The sequence below is a fragment of the Scyliorhinus canicula genome, chromosome 16, assembly GCF_902713615.1.
Source record: "Scyliorhinus canicula chromosome 16, sScyCan1.1, whole genome shotgun sequence".
NCBI classification, from domain to species: Eukaryota; Metazoa; Chordata; class Chondrichthyes; order Carcharhiniformes; family Scyliorhinidae; genus Scyliorhinus; species Scyliorhinus canicula.
In genome coordinates, this window is record NC_052161.1 from 117,790,736 (window position 1) to 117,818,240 (window position 27,505).

General features: G+C 48.4%; 2 protein-coding genes across 4 annotated transcripts in view; one reads left to right on the top strand and one right to left on the bottom strand.

The window, feature by feature from the left end:
* The first annotated feature begins 636 nt into the window (after positions 1-636).
* On the top strand, positions 637-7,876 carry htr6 (5-hydroxytryptamine (serotonin) receptor 6). Its single transcript, XM_038774078.1, has 3 exons — positions 637-1,347; positions 5,900-6,058; positions 6,983-7,876. The coding sequence occupies exons 1-3, from the start codon at positions 637-639 to the stop codon at positions 7,406-7,408; spliced, it is 1,296 nt and encodes a 431-aa protein (XP_038630006.1). The 3' UTR covers positions 7,409-7,876.
* Positions 7,877-11,957: 4,081 nt separating this feature from the next.
* tmco4 (transmembrane and coiled-coil domains 4) overlaps positions 11,958-27,505 on the bottom strand; it is a 125,310-nt gene continuing 109,762 nt past the window's right edge. For all 3 annotated transcript variants that reach the window (XM_038822150.1, XM_038822148.1, XM_038822149.1), the window contains one exon: positions 11,958-12,607. In XM_038822150.1, the coding sequence (XP_038678078.1) occupies positions 12,389-12,607 (219 nt within the window). In that variant the 3' untranslated portion in view covers positions 11,958-12,388. The remainder of the gene's footprint in view (positions 12,608-27,505) is intronic.

A 27,505-nucleotide genomic window follows, 5' to 3' on the forward strand; every position in this document is an offset into this window, starting at 1 on the left:
CTCTCTCCTCTCTCTCTACCCCTCTCCCCCTTCTCTCTCTCTCCTCCCTCTCTCTCCCCCTGTCTTTGCCCCTCGCTCACTCTCTCCCCTCTCTATCCCTCTCCCCTATCCCTCCCTCTCCCCCTCCTCTCTCTCCGTCCTCTCTCTCCCCCTGTCTTTGCCCCTCGCTCACTCTCTCCCCTCTCTATCCCTCTCCCTCCCTCTCTCCTCTCCCCCTCCCTCTCTCCCTCTCTCCCCCTCTCCTCTCTCTCCCTGTCTCTATCTCCCCTGTCTCTTTCCCCCTGTCTCTCTCCAGTCTAACGACCTCATATATAAGGTGGTCGCTATTGGGAATAACCCTTTGGACGAGCAGAAAGGTGGGAATTCTGCAGGCTTTGTCAATTTCACTCAGTTTCACAGATCGCTGCCCAGACACCGAGTGTGTTCTCTCTCTCTCTCTCTCTTTCTGCTCCTACCAGCACTTATCGCTGCACATTTGCGAGTGGCGGTTGTGAGAGAGGGGCAGCCTCTCTGTGCCAGCCTGTGCCAGCCCGAAGTGGTTTGGATGTGTCTGCGCCCTCGCTCGCCCCCTGGGCGCAGCAGCCTTGCCCCATGGCACAGCTCCCCGGCGCTCAGCCTGCTCTGACCCTCTGTGCCATGGCGGGGGGCGAGGGCACCGAGCTGGGGCAGCGGGCAGCCCAGGAGGGCAGCGTGTGGCTCGCTGCTTTCCTCTCCCTCATCATCATCCTGACCACGGCCGGAAACCTGCTCCTGATTTTGCTGATCTTCACACAGCGCACTCTGCGCAACACTTCCAACTACTTCCTGGTCTCGCTCTTCATGTCTGACCTGATGGTGGGGGTGGTGGTGATGCCCCCGGCTATGCTGAACCAGCTGTACGGGCGCTGGGTGCTGGACAGAGGCTTCTGCTCCGTCTGGTCCTCCTTTGATGTGATGTGTTGCAGCGCTTCCATCCTCAACCTGTGTGTGATCAGCCTGGACAGATACTTCCTCATCATCTCCCCTCTCAAATACAAACTGCGGGTTAGTCCCTGCCGGGCTCTGCTCCTCATCTTCACCACCTGGAGCCTGGCATCCCTGGCTTCCTTCCTGCCCATTGAGATGGGCTGGCATGAGATGGACTTTGATACCCAGGCGCTCAACTCCAGTGTGCAGCTGGAGGAGGTCCAGTGCCGCCTCTCGGTGAGCCTCCCCTACGCCCTCATTGCCTCCTGCCTCACCTTCTTCCTGCCCTCCGTGGCCATCTCCTTCACCTACTGCCGGATCCTGCTGGCCGCCAGGAAACAAGCCGTGCAAGTGGCCTCCTTGACCACCAATGTGGCCACCACTTCAGAGGAGCCTTTGCAGGTAAAGCAGCCTCTTTCATCATTGTCTGCAGCTGGGTTTCCCGTCACTGGGAGGGACAGCAGTAAAGATGGGGAGCCGGGCATGGTGGCTGGGAGCTGGAGGCTGGGAGCTGGGGTCTGGGAGCTGGAGGCTGGGAGCTGGGGTCTGGGTCTGGGAGCTGGAGGCTGGGGTATGGGGGCTGGGAGCTGGGGTCTGGGGTTTGGGGGCTGGGAGCTGGGGTCTGGGGGCTGGGGGCTGGGAGCTGGGGGCTGGGGTATGGGGGCTGGGGTCTGGGGTATGGAGGCTGGGGACTGGGGTATGGGGGCTGGGAGCTGGGGTCTGGGGTTTGGGGGCTGGGAGCTCGGGTCTGAGGGCTGGGGTCTGGGGTATGGGGGCTGGGGGCTGGAGTCTGGGGGCTGGAGTCTGGGGGCTGGAGGCTGGGGTATGGGGGCTGGGAGCTGGGGGCTGGGGTATGGGGGCTGGGAGCTGGGGTCTGGAGGCTGGGGGCTGGAGGCTGGGGTATGGGGGCTGGTGGCTGGGAGCTGGGGTCTGGAGGCTGGGGTCTGGAGGCTGGAGTCTGGGGGCTGAGGGCTGGGAACTGGGGGCTGGGGGCTGGACGCTGGGGTCTGGAGTCTGGGGCTGGGGTCTGGGGGCTGGAGGCTGGAGGCTGGGGTCTGGGGGCTGGTGGCTGGAAGCCAGTGGCTGGGAGCTAGGGGCTGGAGGCTGGGGTCTGGTGGCTGGAAGCCAGTGGCTGGGAGCTGGGGGCTGGAGGCTGGAGTCTGGTGGCTGGAAGCCAGTGGCTGGGAGCTGGGGGCGGGAGGCTGGGGTCTGGGAACTGGGGGCTGGGCACCGGCGTCTGGGGGCTGGAGGCTGGGGGATGGGGTCTGGGGTCTGGGGGCTGGGGTCTGGGGGCTGGAGGCTGGGGGGGGGGGGCTGGGGGATGGAGGGTCTGGGATATGGGGGCCGGGGGCCGGGGTTTGGGGGTTGGAGGCTGGCGGCTGGAGGATAGGGGCTGGGGGAGCCCATTTACAGTTTCATGGCTTTCCACAGGATTCACAATGCCGGGATATTAAGGGAATAAGGAGCCGAATTTCACTGCGGATTCAGTCTGTGTTATATTCACCACCCGGAGCCGGACCCCGAGCGGGAGCAGGAGCCGGACCGGGACAGTACTGGGATTTGGGTGGGGGTGCTATCGGATTTAGACTAAATCTCGGAGTTTGGGACTCATCGACCTGCAGTTCCAAACTTTCAGCACCTGGGACAGCGACAGATTCCGACCCTCGGCGCCGTCCAATCCACCCATTGGAGACTGGGAGGGGGGGGGGGGGGGGTTCAGCTGCACACCGGGGTCCCCTTCACCGAGCACTGAGCCCCGGTCACTCTCAGACTGGTCACTCTCAGCCCCGGTCTCTCTCAGACTGGTCACTCTCAGACTGGTCACTCTCAGCCCCGGTCACTCTCAGACTGGTCACTCTCAGCCCCGGTCACTCTCAGACTGGTCATTCTCAGCCCCGGTCACTCTCAGACTGGCCACTCTCAGACTGGTCACTCTCAGACCAGTCACTCTCAGCCCTGGTCACTCTCAGACTGGTCACTCTCAGACCGGTCACTCTCAGACCAGTCACTCTCAGCCCCAGTCACTCTCAGACTGGTCACTCTCATGATAGTCACTCAGCCCCGGTCACTCTCAGCCCCGGTCACTCTCAGCCCTGGTCACTCTCAGCCCTGGTCACTCTCAGAACCGGTTACTCTCAGAACCGGTCACCCTCAGCACCGGTTACTCTCAGACCGGTCATTCTCAGCACCGGTCACACTCAGACTGGTCACTCTCAGAACCCGTCACTCTCAGAACCAGTCACTCTCAGAAACAGTCACTCATCACCGGTCACTCCCTGAACGGGTCACTCGCAGCATCGGTCACTGTCAGCACCGGTCATTCTCAGCACTTGTCACTCTCAGAACCGGTCATTCTCCGAACCGGTCACTCTCCGAACTGGTCACTCTCCGAACCGGTCACTCTCCGAACCGGTCACTCTCCGAACCAGTCACTCTCCGAACCTGTCACTCTCCGAACCGGTCACTCTCCGAACTGGTCACTCTCCGAACTGGTCACTCTCAGGACCATTCACACTCAGGACAGGCTACCTTCAGGACTGGAAACCTTAAGGACTGGTCACCTTCCGAATCAGTTACCCTCAGACAGGTCACTCAGGCTGGTCATCTCAGGATGGTCACTCTCAGGACGGTCACTCTCAGGATGGTCACTCTCAGGATGGTCACCCTCAGGATGGTCACTCTCAGACTGGTCATCTCAGACTGGTCACTCTCAGACTGGTCACCGTCAGGATGGTCACTCTCAGGATGGTCACTCTCAGGATGGTCACTCTCAGGATGGTCACTCTCAGACTGGTCACACTCAGGATGGTCACCGTCAGGATGGTCACTCTCAGCACGGTCACTCTCAGGATGGTCACCGTCAGGATAGTCACTCTCTGGATGGTCACTCTCAGGATGGTCACTCTCAGGATGGTCACTCTCTGGATGGTCACTCTCAGGATGGTCACTCTCTGGCTGATCACTCTCAGACTGGTCACTCTGGATGGTCACCCTCAGGATGGTCACTCTCTGGATGGTCACTCTCAGGATGGTCACTCTCAGACTGGTCACTCTCTGGCTGGTCACTCTCAGGACGGTCACTCTCAGACTGGTCACTCTCAGGATGGTCACCCTCAGGATGGTCACCCTCAGACTGGTTACCCTCAGGATGGTCACTCTCAGACTGGTCACCCTCAGACTGGTTACCCTCAGGATGGTCATTCTCAGGATGGTCACCATCAGACTGGTCACTCTCAGAATGGTCACTGTGAGGATGGTCACTCTGAGGATGGTCACCCTCAGACTGGTCACTCTCAGGATAGTCACCCTCAGACTGGTCACTCTGAGGATGGTCACTCTCAGGATGGTCACTCTGAGGATGGTCACTCTCAGGATGGTCACTCTGAGGATGGTGACTCTTAGAATGGTTACTCAGGATGCTCACTCTGATGGTCACTCTCAGACTGGTCACTCTCAGGATGGTCACTCTCAGACTGGTCACTCTCAGGATGGTCACTCTCAGACTGGTCACTCTCAGGACGGTCACTCTAAGGATGGTCACTCTCTGGCTGATCACTCTCAGACTGGTCACTCTCTGGATGGTCACCCTCAGGATGGTCACTCTCTGGATGGTCACTCAGGATGGTCACTCTCTGGCTGGTCACTCTCAGGATGGTCACCGTCAGGATAGTCACTCTCAGGACGGTCACTCTCAGGCTGGTCACTCTCTGGATGGTCACTCTCTGGATGGTCACTCTCAGGATGGTCACTCTCAGGATGGTCACTCTGAGGATGGTGACTCTTAGAATGGTTACTCAGGATGCTCACTCTGATGGTCACTCTCAGACTGGTCACTCTCAGGATGGTCACTCTCAGACTGGTCACTCTCAGGATGGTCACTCTCAGACTGGTCACTCTCAGGACGGTCACTCTAAGGATGGTCACTCTCTGGCTGATCACTCTCAGACTGGTCACTCTCTGGATGGTCACCCTCAGGATGGTCACTCTCTGGATGGTCACTCTCAGGATGGTCACTCTCTGGCTGGTCACTCTCAGGATGGTCACCGTCAGGATAGTCACTCTCAGGACGGTCACTCTCAGGCTGGTCACTCTCAGGATGGTCACTCTCTGGATGGTCACTCTCAGGATGGTCACTCTCAGATTGGTCACTCTCAGGACGGTCACTCTCAGACTGGTCACTCTCAGGATGGTCACCCTCAGGATGGTCACCCTCAGGATGGTCATTCTCAGGATGGTCACCATCAGATTGGTCACTCTCAGAATGGTCACTCTGAGGATGGTCACTCTGAGGATGGTCACCCTCAGACTGGTCACTCTCAGAATGGTCACTCTGAGGATGGTCACTCTGAGGATGGTAACCCTCAGACTGGTCACTCTCAGGATGGTCACTCTGAGGATGGTGACTCTTAGAATGGTTACTCAGGATGCTCACTCTGATGGTCACTCAGACTGGTCACTCTCAGGATGGTCACTCTCAGACTGGTCACTCTCAGGATGGTCACTCCCGAGATGGTCACTCTCGAGATGGTCACCCTCAGGATGGTCACTCCCGAGATGGTCACTCTCGAGATGGTCACTCCCGAGATGGTCACCCTCAGGATGGTCTCCCTCAGGATGGTCTCCTTCAGGATTGGTCACTCTGTACTTGGGACATTTCCTTCAAACAGGTTAAGCAAAACGTAGTTCAAAATCTCACGTTTGTAATTATTGGCACATTTGCAACACCTAAAGTGAATATTTTATTTTAAAAACAGCTGCAAAGTAATACAAATGCAGCGAATCGACCAAACCACCTGGATCCCGGTGTTAATATCCAGGTAAATAGCTGTAGGGAACCTGTGTGTGTTTGGTGATTGTTTCCTGCGCTGAAGTCCTTGTGAAGGGTTCCCTTTGGCCAGGCCCCTCGTGTCCGAAACATTTCTCGCTCAGATTCTGCCGCTGTTCTTCCTTCCAGATCCGGGGAGCACAGAATCCATCAGCGAGAACCAGCGGCAGTCGGAAATTCACAACCAAACACAGTAAGCGGGCTCTGAAGGCGAGCCTGACCCTGGGAATTCTGCTGGGAATGTTCTTTGTGGCCTGGCTGCCCTTCTTTGCGGCCAATGTTACCCAGGTGAGCCGTGTTTCCTGAACAGGGGGATGGGTCCTGTTGAAACTTTGTTCTGTGGCCTCTTTAACCATTTGGTGTCCAGGCCACTCCATCAATGACCGCCACACGATGATAGATGGAAAGGGGAAAGATTTTAAATGGACTAATCTGAATCCAGCTCCTAGCAAAGCGCGGGCTCAGGCACCTGGCAATGGCTCAAAGTCATTCCGAGTCTCCAACAAATAAAAACTCCACTGACCCATCATCCAGTGACTGTGGGAGGGGTGGAGGGAGTGCATTTTACATGGGACAATGCTGGGATATATTTACACTAAACTGGGGCCACCCATGGGGGGAATGTGATTGAAATTGCCCTCTGGGCTTGTCTGATTGTGTTTCCATCTCTCACACCGTGATGGTCTGCTCCTTCCTGGAGGCCAGTTGTGGCGCCCCCAGTGGAGACTGGACCCTCTGTGCCCTGAAGCCAGTCTTCACCCCTCCCATCTCATTCTCCCCGCTGCAAAGTACAGGAGGTGAGATTTTCTGTGATGACTTTGGGGACATTTAGAAATGTCACTTTCTCCAGTCTCCAGAATGGGTAACAGCAACTTTACCGCAATGAGAATCCTCTCGAATATACCCAGATCCGGACGTTTAAATAAGCAACTCATTTGCATCCTTTTATTTACCAGTCAATTTAGCAAAGACCACCGATTCTAATGATTTTTAAAACATGTTTCCAATGAAGGGGCAATTTAGTGTGGCCAATCCACCACCCTGCACATCTTCTGGGCTGTGGGGTGGAGACCCACTCCACTCAGACACGTCGAATGATTTATTTTGCTGTTGTATCCAAGCCTGAGTTTGAATCGCAACAATGTAATTTCTGACTGAAGCTGTTTATTTCCTGATGGATGTTGCCATTAACAACGTGTCTCTCGCCTGCAGGCGGTGTGTGACTGTGTCCCAGCTCTGCTCTTTGATGTACTGACCTGGCTGGGCTACTTTAACAGCACCATGAACCCAATCATCTACCCCCTCTTCATGCGGGACTTCAAACGGGCCATGGCCAAGTACCTGCCCTGCTGCCGGCGGTGGTGGGAGAGGCGGTCGAGTGTGGTGTCTTTCTCCATGAGGAACTCCAACAGCGCCCCGCGGCTGGCGCTGTCCCTCAGAAACATGCTGGCGCTGCGGCCAGAAACCGACTCGGTTGAGTCTGTGACCCAAATGAACGGCAACATACTCCTGCCAGCCGCCAAGGTGGCCGAGGACAAGCACTTGGAGGTCACGGGGGCGGATTCGCTGCATCTCTTTGAGCTGGAACATTTTGATCAGGGCTTGCAGGTAAACCAGCTGAACACCCCAATGGATTAGAGATCCCGCCCTCCAAGGCTACAGTCAGATGTCACAGCATGGATTGTACATCAGTGTCCTTCATGGATTAGAGATAAACCAGCCACACAACAGACTACACTCAGCGGACCCTACAATGAACTGGGGGCAACGCACCTTCAACTCTTCTCTTTGGACTAGATCCAAGCAACACATGCACAGCAATGGTATCTAAATGGACTGGGAGATCGTGCCCTTCAGTGGGCTGGAGAGACAGTGCCCCCAATGGGCAAGCGAGTGCCCCCAATGGGCTGAAGAGACAGTGCCCTCAATGACTGGAGAGAGTGCCCCCAATGGGCTGGAGAGACAGTGTCCTCAATGGCTGGAGAGAGTGCCCCCAATGGGCTGGAAACAGTGCCCCTTGTAGCTGTTACAAGGGGGCATAACTATAAGTTTCGGGGTGGGAGATATAGGAGGGATGTCCAAGGTAGGTTCTTTATTCAGAGAGTGGTTAGGGTGTGGAATGGATTGCCTGCTGTGATAGTGGAGTCGGACACTTTAGGAACTTTCAAGCGGTTATTGGATAGGCACATGGAACACAGCAGAATGACAGGGAGTGGGATAGCTTGATCTTGGTTTCGGACAAAGCTCAGCACAACATCGAGGGCCGAAGGGCCTGTTCTGTGCTGTACTGTTCCATGTTCTAAATGGCTGGAGAGACAGTGCCCCCCACTGGGCTAGAGAGACAGTGCCCCCAATGGGCTGGAGACTCAGTGCCCCCCACTGGGCTAGAGAGACAGTGCCCCCAATGGACTAGAGAGACAGTGTCCCCAATGGGCTCGAGACAGTGCCCCCAATGGGCTAGAGAGACAGTGTCCCCAATGGGCTAGAGAGACAGTGTCCCCAATGGGCTAGAGAGACAGTGTCCCCAATGGGCTAGAGAGACAGTGCCCCCAATGGGCTCGAGAGACAGTGCCCCCAATGGGCTGGAGACTCAGTGCCCCCCAATGGGCTGGTGAGTCAGTGACCCTCCTAATGGACTGGAGATCCAGTGCCCCCCCCCCCCCCCCCCCCCCCCACCCCATGCGTCCGAGAGACAGACACCCCCTCCAATGGGCTGGAGAGACAGCTCTCTCAAATCAAATGGAGCAGGAATCCTGAATATTGGACCCGTCAATCTCAATTCCACATCTGGCAACAGATGCTGCAGGAACACTGTGTGAAGAACATTACAGAATTCCTCAGATCTCCCAGGACACTGCTTTAAGGAAACAAAATATTTTGGTAAAAACCGCTGAAAATGGGAACCTGAAATAAACAGAAACCACGGGAAACATACGACAAGTCTGAGAGATAAAAGGCAGGTTAATGTTTGGAGTTCCTGAAGTCGCAGTATCCCAGTGGGGTTCGTTCTGGCTATATTAATAGCTCACGTGGATGGCTCAATACATAATAAACCAGGTCAGTTTATAAAGGGCACTCTGCCGCTGTCGATGAATTATTGAACCCGCGGGTATGGGAAGTACAGAGAATATACAGCAGTTGGGACTACTGAATGTGTTCCAGAGCTGACCCAGACTATAACAGTGAATCATGTACAACAACAGTAAAGTTAACACGTGTCTTTTTGTATTCCATTCTGTCCTCTGAGCTTACAAATGGCTGTTTGTAATTTCCGTCCAATGTTGCTCAGTTTAAAAAAATACACCTATTTTAAAAGACCAGTCCTAAGATTGTGTTAAACATTTGGCAAAATCATCAACGGCGCATTCAAGACTCGGGTTGCAAAACAAATCGCTGATGCTGTAGATCAGTGATGGGCAACCTAGGCTAGTGAGTGGGCCGCATGAGTGACCCTCCTTCATCTCAGTGGGCCGCAAGATTGAAATCAGGCTTGTTCACTAACCATGACCCCATGAATAAGATTAAATACATTTAATACACGCTGAATATTTCATAACAAGAAAGAGAAAATGCTTAGTGATTATTTATATATTAATAGAACTATCATTAACTTCAAATGGTAAAACAAAAGAAATATTTACACTTTGGACACAGAGTCAGCGCACGGCTCTCACAGTCGATGTTGTGAGCAATCAGCACGCACCTCACTTCACTTGCCCTTGCTTTACGTGGGAATCACTTCAGTCATAACGGCAGGAAAAAACTACACGGATCGACACCAGCAGAATGTGGCAACCATGTGTGGGCAACCGTCAACAAAATGTCTCATGGACCGCATTCAGAACCCAGATTGGCCGCACATGGTCCCCCAAGGTTGCAAGGTGCCCTCCACTGCTGTAAAGTGTAAACTGCTCATTACAGCAATGAACCATCTCCATCAGTTTATTTGGCTCTCTCCTGATTCTGAAGCCACACCTGATGCTTTCCTGTGGCTCCGACAAGGTTCATTCAAGTTTACAAATTGAAATATCACATGTTTCAGGTGAGGAATAATGCTCCAGTATAATTTCTCTTTGTAATATTGCAATATGATTCTTTCTTTCCTTTTTTAAAATAAATTTAGAGTACCCAATTTCTTTTCCAATTAAGGGTCAATTTGGTGTGGCCAATCCACCTAGGGGCTGGTTTAGCTCACAAGGCTAAATCGCTGGCTTTTAAAGCAGGCCAGCAGCACGGTTCGATTCCCGTACCAGCCTCCCCGAACAGGCGCCGGAATGTGGCGACTAGGGGCTTTTCACAGTAACTTCATTGAAGCCTACTCGTGACAATAAGCGATTTTCATTTTCATTTTTTTTCACCTATCCTGCACATCTTTGGGTTGTGGGGGTGAGACCAACACAGACTTGGGGAGAATGTGCAAACTCCACATGGACAGTGACCCGGGTCCTCGGTGCTGTGAGGCAGCAGTGCTAACCACTGCGCAGCCGTGCCGACCAGGTTTCCCTTTATGCTTCATATTAGAATTATTCTTAACCTTTGTCAGTATGGAAACTTCAGTATAGAACTCTTCACAATTAAAAGTGAATTAATGAACTCACTGGGATCTGCTCCAGTTTCCTTTGAAAGGATTGTTAAAGGAGGCCTCTGCATTCTGTGCACACATGAATCAAAGTGCAGACATGGACCAAAGTCTTAATCAAATGCCAGGTTGAAGCAATAGGTAGAGAAACATTACTCGCACGTACCAGAAATCATTCCCAATTAGCAATCTAGCAGGTTGGTGAAGGTTTTTCACACTTGAGATGAACAGCATTACACAGCAGATCGTACATTAGTCTGTCTCATCAATGCATCGTAAAATTCACACACACACACACTTCATCAAGCACTTCTTTGAGGAAATCACGGCAAGGATTTGCTCTGATTTTCTCCTGACTGTACTGTAGGCATTGAAGTCTGTGTAACACTGGGGTTGGTAGGACTGCGGTAGACACTTCTCCCAGTTGGCAGGTCCATGTGAAGCAAACTTCTTCGAATAAAAGTGCAAAGAGCCTGCCAAAGGTCATCCCACCCATACAAACCGTTTGAAACTCTTGTCTCAATATTAATACAAGTGACCGGTGAGATCTGTGTGCATTGCTGATAGATTTCACTTCCAAGTCAAAAGCCAAAACATTGATTTTGCCACCTTTTGTAAATCAATAGTGTTGCTGACATTATAAATCATCTGTCCTTTCCACCTAATGCAGTCTGCTGTCCTCTTGCTGATATCTCACCCCAATCTGCAATCCACATTCTCACTGATCTGGTCTTCAGTCTCACTGGTATTAGTTGGGTCCCACTACTACTTACAGTCTGCTATCCTGATCCTCTCTACTGTCCCCCCCTTCACCAATTGTTACAGCTTTTATGTGCTTTGTCACTGACATGAAATGTTAACTGTTATTTCACACTGATATTGGCTGCTACCCTGTCAGACTCTACGCCACTAAACATCTTTCTTACACAGGAACTCCGTGCTTTCAAGCCAGAAATTTATGATATTGAATGATCTATTGCACTCCATTCCCCTTCTCAAAACACCAATTCACGGTGCACTGATTCACAGATGTTAGCTGGTTCCTTATGCCAGGTGCCATTCCTTACGGAAGCCTAGACAATATCAGAATGGAATATTTAAACAGGGGAGTATTAAAGTCAGGACCAATCTTGTTAACCCCCCCACATCCACAGACAGGAGTGATTTCCCCATGCGATAGCAGCAACTACAGCCAGGCTGGAAACGTTAGCTCCGCTCTCTCCCCACAGATGCTGTCAGACCTGCTGAGTGTCCAGTATTTTCTGTTTTGGTTCCAGATTCCAGCATCCGCAGTAATTTGCTTTTACACTTCAGCAACAATAGATTTGAAGCCCTTTGGGATTTGACAAGCCAGCAGAGCATAGTAATTCCCATCAGAGGCTGGTGGTGGGTGATTACGAACCCTGCCTGATTCCTCTACCCCCCCCCCCCCCCCCCCCCCCCCCCCCCCAACCCAGGACACCAATGCCATTTGAAGAATTCCAACTGAGACCAGCTAACAGCATCATTGAGGGATTAAAGGGACTCTGTAACCAAGTTCAAGTCAGGAGAAAAGGAAACCACGGGGATGAGAGAGAATCCAGTGATCCCTTTTTGTTGACAGTTCACTTCTAATAAACTGATGTCGTCAAGCTCTTTATTGAATAATATTTCAGACCAATATTAAATTATATTAATTATCTCCAAGATTTTCATAAAATATAAATATCAATCACTGGTCCAATCTCCTAAAAACGAACATGATGTGTTTTGCAGCTCCCCATTGCTACACTCATGGTCCCCAGGTTTTCAGACGTGTCCATTATACCTGAATTTGAATACATTTGGTGAAAATATTTGCTGTTAGATCATTTGCAATTTGGAGTTAACGCTCTCTGTCTTTGGAGGACTCAAAGGCCATACTAACCACCGAGCATCAGTTTTGTCTTTATCAGGAGGAAATGTGGATTGCACTGCCAGCGATGCATCTTCTGTATGAGAGAAGTGCTACTTTGCTCTTTGTCTCCAAATGATTCCCCCTTCCCAACCACCGTGAGGAATCAGGGTTGAGAATTGGCTCCTTGTGACTTGTCCTTTCCAGTGGAACCTATTTCCGTGTTGTCCAGAGTTGCCTCTCCTCCTTCCTTTGCACATCTCTCACCCATTGCAAAAACGGGACCAAGATTCCATCTGTCCTCCAAGCGACATTCCTTGGTTTTTACACCCACAGCCTTTAGTATTGTGTCCATTTGCTTCATGTAATCTAAGTGTCCATTTACCTGCAAAACAAAAGGAAGGAAACTTCTTTGTTACAGACGTAAGCTACGTTTGTGTACATTGTCTGTCGAATAGAGTGAGTATACTGACTCTCCACCACAAGTTCAGAAAGGTTATTGCCAGGATGGTACAGCCCTGGGTTAGGGGTCCACACCTATGTGCAGGAGGTATGCTAACGTTCAAAATCAGGCAGCATACCAGCACAGAACATAGAGCTTTGCTGCGTTTTCACAGCTCAGACTATCCTTCACATTATCGACCTGCAGGATTATCTGGAGGCAAATGGGCTGAATTTCAACTCTTAGTGATAGATCAATGTTTTCCGGTACCATGAATGAGCCAGGATGGACAATCATCTACAGTGTCCTGGAGCACTGCATTCAGGAAGAGCATTACCAGGCCCAGCACAGAGGGTTGGGTTCATTTTGAACAGTCACCTGTGCTATATCATCTTGAAGCCTTGTTTTATGCTAATCCCACAGAAACCCTGCTCGTCATCTTCTGTTCCAGGAAGACATCGTGATCATATATTTGGGTATATCTGCATGATAATGTGGAGCCATTTAAATAAAATCAATAATTCTTTGCTGGTTCGAGAACTGTTGCAGAATCGACATGTGCTGGTGGGCACATTACAAGCGAATCTCCTCGGAGGTTACATGAGCTTTAATATGACTAAATCACTGTTTAGCCTGAAGTTATAACAGACTCCCTAGAAAAGTATACATATTAATTGCTAAAAGGAAGAAGCATTTGAGATTTAGTAGGATACAATCAAATAGCATGCTTATTCTTTTTTTCTGCCTCCCTTTCTCCTCATGTATCTTGAAGCACAGTTATAACCTGTCCTCCTTTTCAAAAGCATCGGCTTCCCCTGGGATATGGTTTCAGAGCACCAGCTGGGCTCTGTTGCCTCGCTTACAGATAAGCGTCTAGATATTGAATGCCAGCAGATATTCAACTTTAGGAGCACTGCAGTCCACTATTGCAGGGAATGAATTTATTCATCGAGTTACTTGGGAAGCATCCTAATTGTTCCTCTTTGTGTTTATGCTCTAAAATAAAACAATTATTCTTTTTTAGTGGTCATTGGCCAAGATGACTCAGGTGCCGACTGTGCAGAAACAGCATATATTTAGCACTGTCATGGTGGCTTAAGGCTGAATTCCTGTGCATAGTTAAATGACCAATACTACAATATTCAAGACTGTTAAGGCCAAAGTTTGCTGTGTGTGCTTTAAAAACAGAAACACGCTGCGATGAATTTCTACTCTGGGTTTATGTAAAAACAACTCAAACTTGTATTTGCAAAGTACCGACAATGTTGAGAAACTCTTCACATAGGAGAACAAATAACTCTTTCTGTAGAGCCGAGAAGGGTGTCCAAATGAGATGTGGTCAAAATAAAGGTAACTTTTAAAGGCAGAGAGAAATAGAGGGGCTTAAAGGGGTGGAATTTGTACAAAGATTAGAAATTGATTCTGTTGAATGCGCAGCATTTTGTTTGAGTTCAGAGTTGCGATACTAATTTAAACTGTTGGTAACAGACAATTCCACAAAATACTTGTGTCAGTGTTGAGTCACCAATTCTACTGTACGACAAATAACAGCCTCTTCCAAGCTGTAATTAAATGTAGCATAGAATATTGAAAAGAAAATGTGTCTAACTGGAGCATGGTGCTACCTGCTGTCTGACTCCATGCAGAGATAATGGAACAAGTTCCTCAGCAGTGCTGGTCCAGACACACACATCTCTAAGGAAATTCTGAAGGGAGAGCCAATGAGGTGCAAATTTCAATCAGCTGGCTGCCAACTTTTCGGGTGTCTCAAAAACGATGGGAATTTCAAAACTTTGTCATGTTCGCAATGTTGTGCAGGAGGAAAGCAAGCTGGAAACAGTGGTGGAAGGAAAAATAGACGCAAACACAACTTTTCCCAAACAAGGCCTAAACAATATGTCAAGTATTTTAAACTGCCAATGTCAAAATGTATGTGATTCATTCAAATATTACACACCAGACAAGTATATTTGATACACCATCTTTAAATGAACCTGTCCAAGGAATGTTATTTCATTCCATACATGGCTATGACATTCAAAGTATTAAATCTTAAATCTTTGGCATTTTGTGATAATTACATAAATGTGACATCAAGTTCCTGTAAACCTCTGATAAACATTTTCTAATATACTCACAAGTCTCCTGAATTATTTTCCTGGATTGCTGACTTGGGCTACATCCTGCACTCACCTCTATAAGATTTACAAACAAAAGATGCCAGAAGAGTATCTGCTTGGGATTGGGATGGAGGTTATCGGGATACCTACAGACTGAGGTGACCAAATCATAGAATCCCTAAAGTTCAGAAGGAGGCCATTTGACCAATCGAGTCTGCACCGACCCTCTGAAAGATCACCCTGCCTAGGCCTTATCTCACGGCATACCCTGCTTCTGATGTTGTTTGAAGGGGATTGCAGTCTGGTGAGAGTAAGAGGCCAAGATTAAAGAGTCCAAATGGATGAGAATGAATGAATATGCCAGAAATAAAGTTTAATTATCCTTGGGTCGCCAGGGAGGATTTAGACACAACTTCCTCCGGATGTTAAATGAATGAGTGGGAGCGCATGAAAGGATAAATTGTCCATTTAATATGGAACAGATTAAATGGGTCGGTAGCGTCCTTGACAAAGTCGTTTTTGCTTAGGCTGGAGAAAGTGGCTAAATTGGTGCAGTAGCATAGGTTACACATGGCAGGAGATTGAACTGAGTGGTGTAGAGTCCATGATCGGGTGGGCTGTACCTGGGCTGTGAAAAGAGCAAGTCTGATGGGCCTAATGGGCTTCTCTCAGTCAGTATGTTTTCTCGAAATTAGTTTTGTGGAAAAAGCAGAAAAGATTGCCACAGGGACTGAGCGAATATGACAGTTTCAGTGATGCATGCAGACAAGCTGTTCAGTACTCAGACTGAATCTTATTTCCCCAAAGCTGCCACATATGTTTCATTAACTAATTATTTTGCTTGGAAAATAAACTGGATGGAAAGTGCCTAAACTTTCCCTGGATGTCTAAAAATATTCCTTAGATTAAATGTGGTTCCCATATTTAATGCAACCACTTACAAATATCTCACACCAAGCGACACTAAGGTCCATATGACTCGAGTGATTATGAGGAAGAGAACTGTGTTGCTGGTCACTGATAGATTAAATTGACCAGCAGCAAATGGCGAATGTTTCACTCACTCCATCATTTTCTGAAAACCAAAGCGCTCAAGTCTTTGATTTCAATTTTTGCACTTCTCTCTCGTTCTTTTCTGGAGCCATCAATTATTTGCCATGGTACAACGCCACAGAAGCTAGTTGAACAGCTTCAAGTGGCCATTTCTCATGTGTGAGCAAGACACTCTCGTCAACCAAATGACCCAGCCTGATTTTTTTTTTTTTTACTAATCTATTGTCCATGATGGAATAAATGGCAAGAAACCTTTAGCATTGATATCGTATATTTGGCTGTTAAATTAAGAGCCATTATTGCTTTAGGAGTTCAAGTTAATTTAAAACAGAGTCAGAACGGTGGTGCTATTCTTGCACAGATATGTAATTGTTTTCAAGAAGTATCAGAATTACAGAATTGTTTTCAAGAAGTATGAAAAATCCTTTAAAGAGTTTGCTTCAATTATTATTTTCTTTGATAATAAGAAATACTAGTCCAGATGACTGTTGACCTGGAAGCAGAACCAACAGTGAGGAATGTAAGTGTGCCATGCAGCTTAAGAAAGCTGCAGCAGGAAAAGAACAGGGAAAACACATTTACAAGGAGCTATGTGTTTAACACAGTTAAAAGGGATGGAAAGCCAAAGACATGGTGCGGGATTCTCTTAGCCCATGCTGGGTCGGAGAATTGCCGGGCCGGGCGCGAATTGCGCGACGCCGGTCCGTCGATTCTCCGGTGAGCGGAGAATCGGCGCCATTGCCGCCGGGTGCCAGTCAGGGGCCACTCTACGCGGCCCCTCGATGTATCTCCACCCGGGATGGATCGAGTGGCCGCCCAAAAAAGCCCGTGTCCCCCCCGGCGCCGTTCACATCTGGTCTTACCCGGCTGGACCTCGGCATCCATCCTGTCTGGGGCGGCCTGGTTTGCGGGGGGGGCTTCCACCGTGGCCTGGCCCGCGATCGGTGCCTACCGATAGGCGGGCCAACCTCTTGTGGTGGGGGCCTCTTTTGCTCCGCACCAGCCCCTGTAGCCCTACGCCATGTTGCGGCAGGGGCCGGCGTGGAGAAGGGAGCTACCGCGTATGCGCGCATTGCGCCGGTCGCAGCGTGCATGTGCAGACCCGCGACGCCCATTTGACGCCAGTATCAGCAGCTGGAGGGCGTGAGCCGCCCCAGTGCCGTGCTGGCCCCCTGTAGGGCAGAGGATCGCTACACTTCGCGGTCCAATGACACCGTTGTTAAACTCTCCAGTTTTTACTACGGCGTCAACACTCTGCCTTCAAATGGGAGAATCTCACTCATGGTTAGCCCAGAGATTTGGACAATTCCACTGCTCTGCTTCGGTTTTGCCAAAGACGATCTGACTGTTTAATAATGTTTCCTAAAGGAGTCAGCTATAAGAGTCTCTGGGGAATCTGTACCAACAAGACTGTAGTGAACCTAGCTAAGAATCCATTTGGGCGAAGAGTGTCTCCAGGCAATTCAAGAAGGAATGGTGCTCCTGTTGCAGGTGACTCAAGAACCAAATTAATTGAATAAGAGTGAGATCCGAAACATTGGAGGAAGGGTTGGAAAGACTGAGATTGCCACAATTGGTGCCACATTTGTGTAGGGAGTGATGTGAATGCTTGTAATCTTATGAGTTAGTCTGTTATATCTGCTATTCCATGTATAAATTATAGTTGGTACCAAACATAGTTTGCCTGCTAATTCACATTTAATTTAAGATGATTATGATTTGTGTTAAAGCAAAAGTTGCAAAAAGTGAAATAAATCTTATTGGCAATTTCTTCTTTTGGGGGTGGTATAGTAAATTTGGTTAATTTAGTAGCAAGCACCGATGAGTCGCTGGCTTGAAACAACTGAGGGTATTTAAGTTTGAATCCTTTTAGTCCACTTATCCTGGCAACACAGTGGAAACAAGTGTTTTATAGAACTTGGAAGACGTGTAGTTTCTGGAAAACAGAGGTGTACAAAACATCATCAGGTGGGTTCAAATATTATTGAGCTTGAGGCACTTAATGTAAATGGAAGGAGGAAAGGTTCCTTGAGCACATATTGTGAGGGGGGGGGGGGGGGGGCGGTGACCCCAAATCTTGAAAGGAAAATGAGTGACTATCTGCTGGAAGAGTGGATGAAGGACAAATTAGGAAGCATCTGGGGGCTGGATATTGCTTACAAGGATATAGTGTTGGATCGTATGACAGATAAGGCTCAAGGGAAGGTAGAGAGAGGGGCCTTGGGCAGTGCTGGGGAAGTTGTGGTGTTGAGAAACGGCAATTGGTGGTTAAAGGGGATTCTACAATTCGACAAATAGATAACGTTATCTGCAGGGTGAAGTGCACAACAGTGTGGGAGCAGGATGGTTGGCAGCGATTGAAAAAAAGAGTTTGCGGAATTAAGATTTGTTTTAGATTAAAAAGCAGAACTCCCAGGCCAGGGATCATTTCTGGGGCTACACAGTGGGCAGTGAAAAGAGAAATGAATTAGACATGTTATATTGTGGCTATTTATGGTGTTGAAAGGAGGGTTTACAATTTATTTTTTAATAAACATTTTATTGAGGTATTTATGGTTTTATAACAGTAACAGAAGAAACAGTGTGCATACAAATATAAACATAGTGCAAAAGCCGCCTTCCTCTCTAACCCCCTACTCTAAACTAAACTAAACCCCCCCCCATTCTGCTGATGGTTAATTTTCCCTAAAGAAGTCGACGAACGGCTGCCAATTCCGGACGAACCCTGACATTGACCCTCTTAAGGCAAACTTAATTTTCTCCAGACAGAGAAAGCTAGCCCTGTCCGATAGCCGAGTCTCCGACTTCGGGGACTTTGAGTCCCTCCAAACTAATAGAAACCGTCTCCGGGCTACCAGTGAAGCAAAGGCCAGAACGTCTGCCTCTTTCTCCTCCTGGAATCCCGGATCCTGCCACCTCTGGACTCAGCGCCACCCTTGTTTTTAACACCTTGGACATGACCTCCACAAACCCCTGCCAGAATCCCCTAAGCTTTGGACATGCCCAGAACATGTGGACATGGTTCGCCGGTCCTCCTGCACACCTTCCGCACTGTCATGTGAGCCCGGTGAACGACCTTAAACTGTAACAGGCTGAGCCTGGCACATGTTGTGGACGCATTGATTCTACTTAATGCGTCCGCCCAGAGACCATCCTCTATCTCTCCTCCTAACTCCTCTTCCCATTTGTGTTTCAGGTCCTCGGTCTGTGTTTCCTCTGACCCCATAGCTCCTTATAAACCTTCCCTTCTCCCACCCACACTCTGGAAACTACCCTATCCTGTAACCCCCTTGGTGGTAGGAGCAGGAAGATTGAGACCTGCCTGCGTAGGAAATCTCGCACCTGCAGGTACCTAAATTAATTCCTTCCCGTCAGTTCAAATTTCTCCTCTAACTCCCTCAGGCTAGGGAAGCTCCCCTCTATAAATACAACGCCCATCCTCTTGATCCCTGCCCGCTGCCATCTCCGGAACCCTCCATCCAACCTCCCCGAGGCAAACTGGTTATTATTGCAAATTGGAGACCAGACCTCTGCTCCCACATGTTTTCTCCATTGCCCCCAGACTCTCAGGCCCCGCGACCACCAATGGGGCTGGGGGAGTTGCATGCCAGCAGGAACGGCAGAGGCACCATTACCAACACCCCCAAACTAGTGCCCTTACAAGATGCTGCCTCTACTCGCTCCCACACCGAGGCCCCCCCCACCCATCCACTTCCTAATCATGGCAATATTCGTTGCCGAGTAATAATTACTAAAGTTTGGGAGTGCCAGCCCGCCCACCCCCCGGCAGCGCTCCAACACCCCCTTTTTAACACGCAGGGTTTTACCCGCCTATACAAAGCCCGAGATCACCGTCTTGACCCGCTTAAAAAAGGACTGAGGAATAAAGATGGGGAGGCACTGAAACACAAACAGGAATCTCGGGAGAACCGTCATTTTCACTGTGTGTACCCTCCCAGCCAGTGACAGCGGAAGCACGTCCCACCTTCGAAAATCCTCCTTCATTTGGTCTACTAGTCGGGCCAGATTTAGCTTGCGCAGCCGTTCCCATTCCTACGCCACCTGGATGCCTAGGTACCGAAAGCTTCCCCCTACCACTGTAAACGGCAGCTCCCCCAATCGCCTCGCCTGCCCCCTTGCCTGGATCGCGAACATCCTGATTTGTTGCCCGAAAACCGGCCAAAATCCCCCAGAATCCCCATAATTTCTTCCATCCCTTCCAATGGGTCCGACACATATAAGAGCAGATTGTCCGCGTTCAGCGAGACTCTGTGTTCCACCCCCCCCCCCCCCCCCCCCCCCACCCAACACACACACACCCCGGGGACCAGCCCCTTCCAGCCCTTTGAGGCTCTCAACACAATTGCCAGTGCAAACAACAGCAGGGAGAGGGGGCATCCCTGCCTTGTCCCTGGTGTAGCCTAAAATAGCCCGATGTCAGCCTGTTCATCCGAACACTTGCCACAGGCGCCTGATGCAGCAGCCTGACCCAGTCAATGAAGTCCCTCCCAAATCCAAACTGCCCCAGTACCTCCCACAGATAACCCCATTCCAACCAGTCAAATGCCTTCTCTGCATCCATTGCGACCACTTACCTCTACGTCCCTACCTTCTGGGGGAGTCATGATAATATTCAACAGCCTTCTTACATTGGCCGCCAACTGCCTCCCCTTAGCAAATCCCGTCTGGTCCTCCCCAGTCACATCCAGGACGCAGTCCTCAATCCTTGAGGACAAGATCTTAGCCAACAATTTGGTGTCTACATTTAGGAGGGAGATTGGTCTGTAGGACCCACATAATTCAGGGTCCTTGTCCCGTTTCAGGATCAATCAGATAGTGGCCTGTGATATCGTCGGGGGAACCCCCCCTCTCTCAGTGACCCCAGCATCCCAGAGAACTTATTGTAAAACTCCACGGGGTATCCACCTGGTCCCGGGGCTTTACCCGACTGCATGGCCTTCAGCCCATCTGCTATCTCTTCCAGCCCGATCGGGGCCCCCAACCTTTCTACCAAGTCTTCATCAACCTTCGGGAATTTAAACCCCCACCTATCCAATAGTAGACTGGGAGGACACAAAGAGTTAAAATGAAGAAGAGGTTCTCAGGCATGCACCCTGGACTGTTTCCTTAGTCAGTAGTTTACGTGTCCACGAGGCGGTTTCCGGTATTAAATACATTCTGGGTAACAAAGCAGGCCGAATAAATGACCTGAGCCCTGTGACTGTGTGGGTCTCACCCTCACAACCCAAAGATGTGCTGGGGAGGTGGATTGGCCATGCCAAACTGCTCCTAAATGGGGGGAAAGGGCCAGCGAAAAAAATCTCTTTCCAAGATACATGCAGTTCAATACAGAAAAATGTGAAGTAAAACTAGGAAAAAGAGATAATGTACACCTTAACAGGGTGGAAGAAGAGAGATTTAGGGGCATGAATACAGAGATATTTAAAAGTGGGAGTGCAGATTAAAGGTGAATTGAATTCTGGCTATTATAGGTAGGAGCAGGTAAGTGATGCTGAATTTGTGCAAGATGGCCCTTAGGTTAGAGCTGGGGTTTTACGTGCAGGAGCACTGGACCCATCTGAAGAAGGATATTCAAGTCATGGAAAGGGTAAAGCATAGAGGGCAAAGGAATGATACTAGGAATATGAGATGACATTAAGAAAACTTCCAAACAATTGAGCTTATTCCACTGGAACAAAGACTATTAAAAGAAAGAAACTAGTGGAAGTTTTTAAAATTATAAAGGTGTTGAGAAACTAAACAGTTGAACATGAATTTTACAGGTAGCAAATCATGTTGTCTCAATATTATCAGTAGGGGGAGTCAGGACATATTTTTCCCTGTATAGGGTTATTAGAACATAGAATACTTTGTAACTAGTGGATATTGAGCACAATTTAAAGGTAATTGGAGAAGTATATGAAAAGGAAGTACATAAAATCAGGGTTAAACAAATTCATTGGAGAGCCAGTCCTAGCTCAAGCACAATTAGGTGAATGGACTTCTTTTGTGCTGTAAATTCTTTAATTTTTTTTGAACGAGACCTAATGTATTTGTTCTCACCGCACCTAGAAAATAATTAAAATAAAACAGGCGGAAATTAAATAATTCAACCACAAGTTGTACTGAGACATTCTAAAGCAATGCTTTACGTCACAATCCCATTTGGACTCTGACACGATTGACAAATATAATGTAGGCAACAGAGGTCTCACCCGCCGGCAGGGCAGGCCAACTGAGCAGGGCCAACTCCACCTCCTCCTGCGCAAGGCTCAGCCTCATGCAGTTCAAAGTGGTGCCACAGTGCACCCAACCAGAGCCCGAATGAACAGGTTCTTCCTGGAGGTGGAGGATAAATGTGAACGGTGCCAGAGAGGTCCGGCCAACCACACCCACATGTTCTGGGCTAGCCCCAGGCGTGTAGGGTTCTGGACAGCCTTCTTCGAGGCAATGTGCAAGGTTGTGGGGTGAGGGTAGAGCCTTAACCGAGAGTGGCAATCTTCAGGGGATCAGAACAGCCATATATACACATGGGGTAGAGGGCCAACGCCCTTGCTTTCGCTTCCCTAATTGTACGCTGGAGAATCCTGCTCGGCTGGCAACCAGCAGCACCACCCACAACTGCAAACTGGCTAGCTGATCTGGCGGAACTTCTCCATCTGGAGAAAATCAAATACACCATCCGAGGGTCGGAAGGCGGCTTCCTCAAAGCACGGGGGCAGTTCGTCCCGCCAACCCGCGCCAAAACCCAAAAGGCCGGCAACAGAAAACACAAAGGGGGGAGGGGGAAAAAAAAAGGATCTATGGGACAGAACACCCAGAACAAAAGCGGGGTACGTCAAGGAAGGGTCAGGGAGGAGGGGGGGGGGGGGGGGGGGGGAAGGTGGAAACATCAAGGAAGACTGTATGTACATAAGAGCTGCACAAACTGTAAATATTGGGTGCAAAGTTTTAATATGAATAATTGAAAATGGCAATAAAAATATTCAAAAAAAGCATTGCTTGGCAGCGTCAACTGGGAGGTTATAGCTGTTGCTGGCATTGCATCCACAAGAGGCCCAGGATCAACAAAGATACTCAGGTCAAAGGTGGCTGATGACAGGAGGGGGTTTATGGGGTTCAGGGAGGAGGAGAGTCTGCAACAACAGCAGAGGGTTCCCCCATTGAATGCCTGACCACGAGGGATCCACCCAGGGTTTGCTTTTTGGGTTTCCCACATGGTGAGTTTTTGGTCAATGGTAATCCCCGTGATGTTGATAGTGAGGGATTCAGCAATGGTGATGCCATTGAATGTAATGGGGAGTTGGTTCAATTCTCTCTCGTTGGAGATGGCCATTACCTGGCACTTGTGTGGCGTGAATGGGTGAATACCAGCAGCGGTGGGATGAGACCCTTAAATGGACATTCATCATCGACCTCAGGGTCTCATTTGATGGTGAGATGAGAAGGCCATCCTTCCCAGTTCAGACTTAACTGGGATGGATACAGAATTGTGGTGGGTCCCCACGTGACTGCCTGCCACCTAATTAAATGCCCCACAGCCAGCAAATGTGTCCCGGGAAGGGCATTAAATTTTGTCAGGTATTCCTAGGTAGTGGTAACATTACTCTATGTAATTGATTGGTCTCACAATGGGAAACAAGAAGATTGATAGCATCTTCCAGTAAATAATCTATTTTTTTTGGAAATAATTTTTATTGAAAAATTTTGAATTTATACAACAATAACGCACCATAGTAAAATACCAAAAATAACAATAATATTAACAATCATAAACATTCGCCCCACCTCTATGAACAACACAGCATTTTAACAATGCAAATTAACACAATATAAAGTTACAGAATAGACACTACAATAAGGAACCCCCCCCGGGTTGCTGCTGCTATTGACCAAGCTACCTATCTTTGAGCCAGGAAGTCCAGAAAAGGCTGCCACCGTTTATAGAACCCTTGTATTGATCCTCTCAGGGCAAATTTGACCCTTTCCAATTTTATAAATCCCGCCATGTCACTGATCTAGGTCTCCACACTTGGGGGCCTTGCATCCTTCCACTGTAGCAGAATCCTTCATCGGGCTACTAGGGACGCAAAGGCCAGGACACCGGCCTCTTTCGCCTCCTGCACTCCCGGCTCTACCGCAACTCCAAAAATCGCGAGTCCCCACCCTGGTTTGACCCTGGATGCAACCACCCTCGACACCGTCCCCGCCACCCCCTTCCAGAATTCTTCCAGTGCTGGGCATGCCCAGAACATATGGGCGTGGTTCGCTGGACTCCCCGAACATCTGGTGGTAAATAATCTATTTAAAAGCAAACATTGGCACTGTGTGACGATGGTGTGGGACATTTGAATATCTAATTGGAAATAACTGAATATTTGGAATCATACCAAGGAAGAGGGCTGTTGTTGTTGGAGGTCAATCATCTCAGTCCCTGGACATCACTGCAGCAGTTGTTCGGGGTAGTCCTGCTTTATAAGTAACCTTCCTTCCATCACAATGTCAGAAGTGGGGATGTTCGCTGCTAATTGCACAATGTTCAGCAACATTCACAACTCCTTAGATATTGAAGCTGGTCGTGCCCATATGTATCAAGATGCGTACAATATCAAGGCTTGGGCTGATAAGTGGTAAGTAACGTTCGCGCTACACAAGTGCCAGGTAATGACCATCTCCAACGAGAGAGAATTGAACCAACTCCCCACGACATTCAATGGCATCACCACTGCTGAATCCCTCACTATCAACATCATGGGGATTACCATTGACCAGAAACTGAACTGGACTAGCCATATAAATAATGTGACTAAAAGAGCAACTCAGAGACTGGGAATTCTGCAGATAGTAACTTAACTAATGACTCTCCAAATCTTGTCTACCATCTACAAGGCACAAGTTAGAATGTATGAATACTCTCCATGTGCCTGGATGAGTGCAGCTCCACCAGAGACACATCCAGGACAAAGCAGCCCGCTTATTTTGCACTCCATTCACAAACATTAACTCCCTCCACCATTGGCATAAAGTGGCTGCAGTGTGTACCATCTACAAGATGCACTGCAGCAACTCACCAAGGTTCCTTCAACATCACCTGATCAACCCACAACCTCTACCATCTAGAGGGGTAAGGGCAGCAGATGCATGAGAACACCACAACCTGCAAGTTGCCCTCCACGCTGCACACTGTCCTGAGTGGAACTCTATCACTGTTCCTTCACTGTTGTTGGTTCAAAATCCTGGTACGAACAGCACTGTGGGTGCACCTACATCACTTGGACTGCTGTGGGTTAAGACCACCAGCCTCTCAAGGATAATTATGAATGGGCAACAAATGCTGCCTTAGTCAGTGACGTCCACATCCTGTGGGGGAAAAAAAACTCCTGGCACAATGGTTCAAAGGGCCTCCTCTGTAATCTAAGATTCTAACACCCTTTGGGATCTGCAAGGTGATCCCAGAAGTTCATTGTACTCTTTTGCTTTTCTGTTATTTGTTGACTTGCTAGCACTTAATAATTCTCAAAGCCAAATGGACTGAAAAAGATTTCTTGTTTGTACTCTGTTGCCAATGAAATTGAAAATATTCCAACACAAAATTAAAGCCTCTTCTATTTTCAGCATTTCATCAAACCATTTAGAGTGTTGAATGCTTACAATTAATTGAAATAATTTGCCAGTTGAAAATATTCCTCTCCTCAGCGAATTTAAGTTCTGTATATCAAAGGAGCAAAAAACATCCTCTGACATCTCCACAAGGAATAAAACTGCATTCTGATAATCTTTTTCCCTGTGACCCCTGAATGTTTATAGGGCGTTTCCCCTTCTGCATTTTGTTCCTCGCCCAACTATGTAAAACGTTCTATGGTTTTGTGGATTGTGCTCTGGGATTTATTCAGAGAGAGAGGCAAGCTTTCCATTGGCACAGTGCAGTGAAAGCCACTTTCTGGATGGACACCTTCTTGTCATTCTGGACTGGTCCACTCATTAGTTGCTAATGAGAAGCATGTGCATGTGCAGGTTTCAACAGTTATGGAGCAACGCCAATTCTCTGACCTCATAGCAACAAGACATTGAACAAAAGGCATTGTAGCCTCACAATTATAGGACCCTCAAGGACCTTAACTCAGTTAACGGGGCACTTAAAACCAATACTCTAACCTCACAGTAATAGAACATCCAAAGCTACGACAATAATTTCACACTAACAAGACATTGCTAGTAAGTGCATTAATGTCAAGGTAACAGGGAATTCAAAGTCAGTATACTTATAACTCAGTAACCGGACACTCAAAAGCAATGCACTAACGTCATGGTAATAGGACACTCAAAGCCAACACACTAACCTCACAATAACAGGACACTCAAAGCCCACACCATGTCCAATAGTTATTTTTTGTGTGTGTTGAAGGAGAAAGAACAAACTGCTTCCTTATGTATGGAAAAAAACATTGAAACTCGGAGCTAAACCAAATCTTTATACATCTCATTACAAACAGATGGTTCACATATCCCATCTACAGCCAATGAAAACTTCTCCCTCTCTACAAATAACCAGGTTGTATCTGTTGCTTGGATGCATGTTACTTTTGAGAGTTAAAATAGAACAAAATAAAACAGAAATGTCCTGGCATTTAATTGAATCAATAAACAAGCACATCTAAGCACACAAGTTTGTTGGACATATGCAATGCACTGTACAGTAAATTTGATGGGACTTGGACTATTTTCATCAAATCACTGCTTAAAATGTGATTTGATGCTGTGAAAGAATGTATTTTGTGCAGTTTGATTAACAGGTTTAGACAATTGTGATTAGCTTCCATCCCCCCCAATACTCACTGTCTTGAATGCAACATAGAGTGGCCACTTGGGTGAGGTCCTTGAGGACACTCTAGTGAAGGACTTGTGCCTTCATGAGAAGGCAGGCAAAAAGAACATTGAGGTGAAAATAATGAGCACTCTTTAAGATTTAAACCAACATCTAATAGTACCAGCAACCCTGTTTATATAGTCAACGTGAATTGGTTTTAATAGCAAAGATCTGCATGACTGATTTACAAGGCTGGTACCTGGCTTAACACCTCTATGGCATGGTATTTCCTAATCAAACTTTCTTTTTATGTCAGCTAATTCAATTATGACCCCAGTGTCACAGAATCTTCCCACCACTTCAGATGGTGATACATGCAACATTCAGCGTTGTTATGGTAAAATGCAGCAGTAAAGCACAAGTGGTGTTGATGGAAATGAAAACTGTGATGTTAAAATGTGAACCGGAGGCATCTGAAACTCGAGCAGTATTGAGAAAAATCTTGGTCTGAAAACAATGTATGTTAAGCTGGGTCTGTCAGGAATGACCACATACTGCCAATCTGTTGGGCTAGTTAACTCCGAAAAATACTTCACTTTTAAACCAACACTTAAATTGTGTGGAACAGTCAGACAGGATTTTTAAAAAGACTACAGCTTTAGTGATGATTCTTCTTTTCCCATTCACATGTACTCCAGACACATCTTTTCTTAATTTCCTTGTTCCATTGCCATCTCCTCTTGCCTTCTGTCTTCACCCTTTTGTCATCTGATCTCTCCCATCCTCTACCCTGCGTCAGATCTTCCTTTTTGCTCTTTCCTCCTTTCCCGACCTTTGTACTCGCTTGAAACATCTCTATTT

What these genes read in the sequence shown, in the direction of transcription:
- htr6 (XM_038774078.1), top strand. Translation starts at nt 637, where the DNA reads ATGGCGGGGGGCGAGGGCACCGAGCTGGGGCAGCGGGCAGCCCAGGAG. An exon ending in CTTCAGAGGAGCCTTTGCAG is followed by an intron (nt 1,348 to 5,899) that starts GTAAAGCAGCCT and finishes TCTTCCTTCCAG; the next exon opens with ATCCGGGGAGCACAGAATCC. An exon ending in TTGCGGCCAATGTTACCCAG is followed by an intron (nt 6,059 to 6,982) that starts GTGAGCCGTGTT and finishes TCTCGCCTGCAG; the next exon opens with GCGGTGTGTGACTGTGTCCC.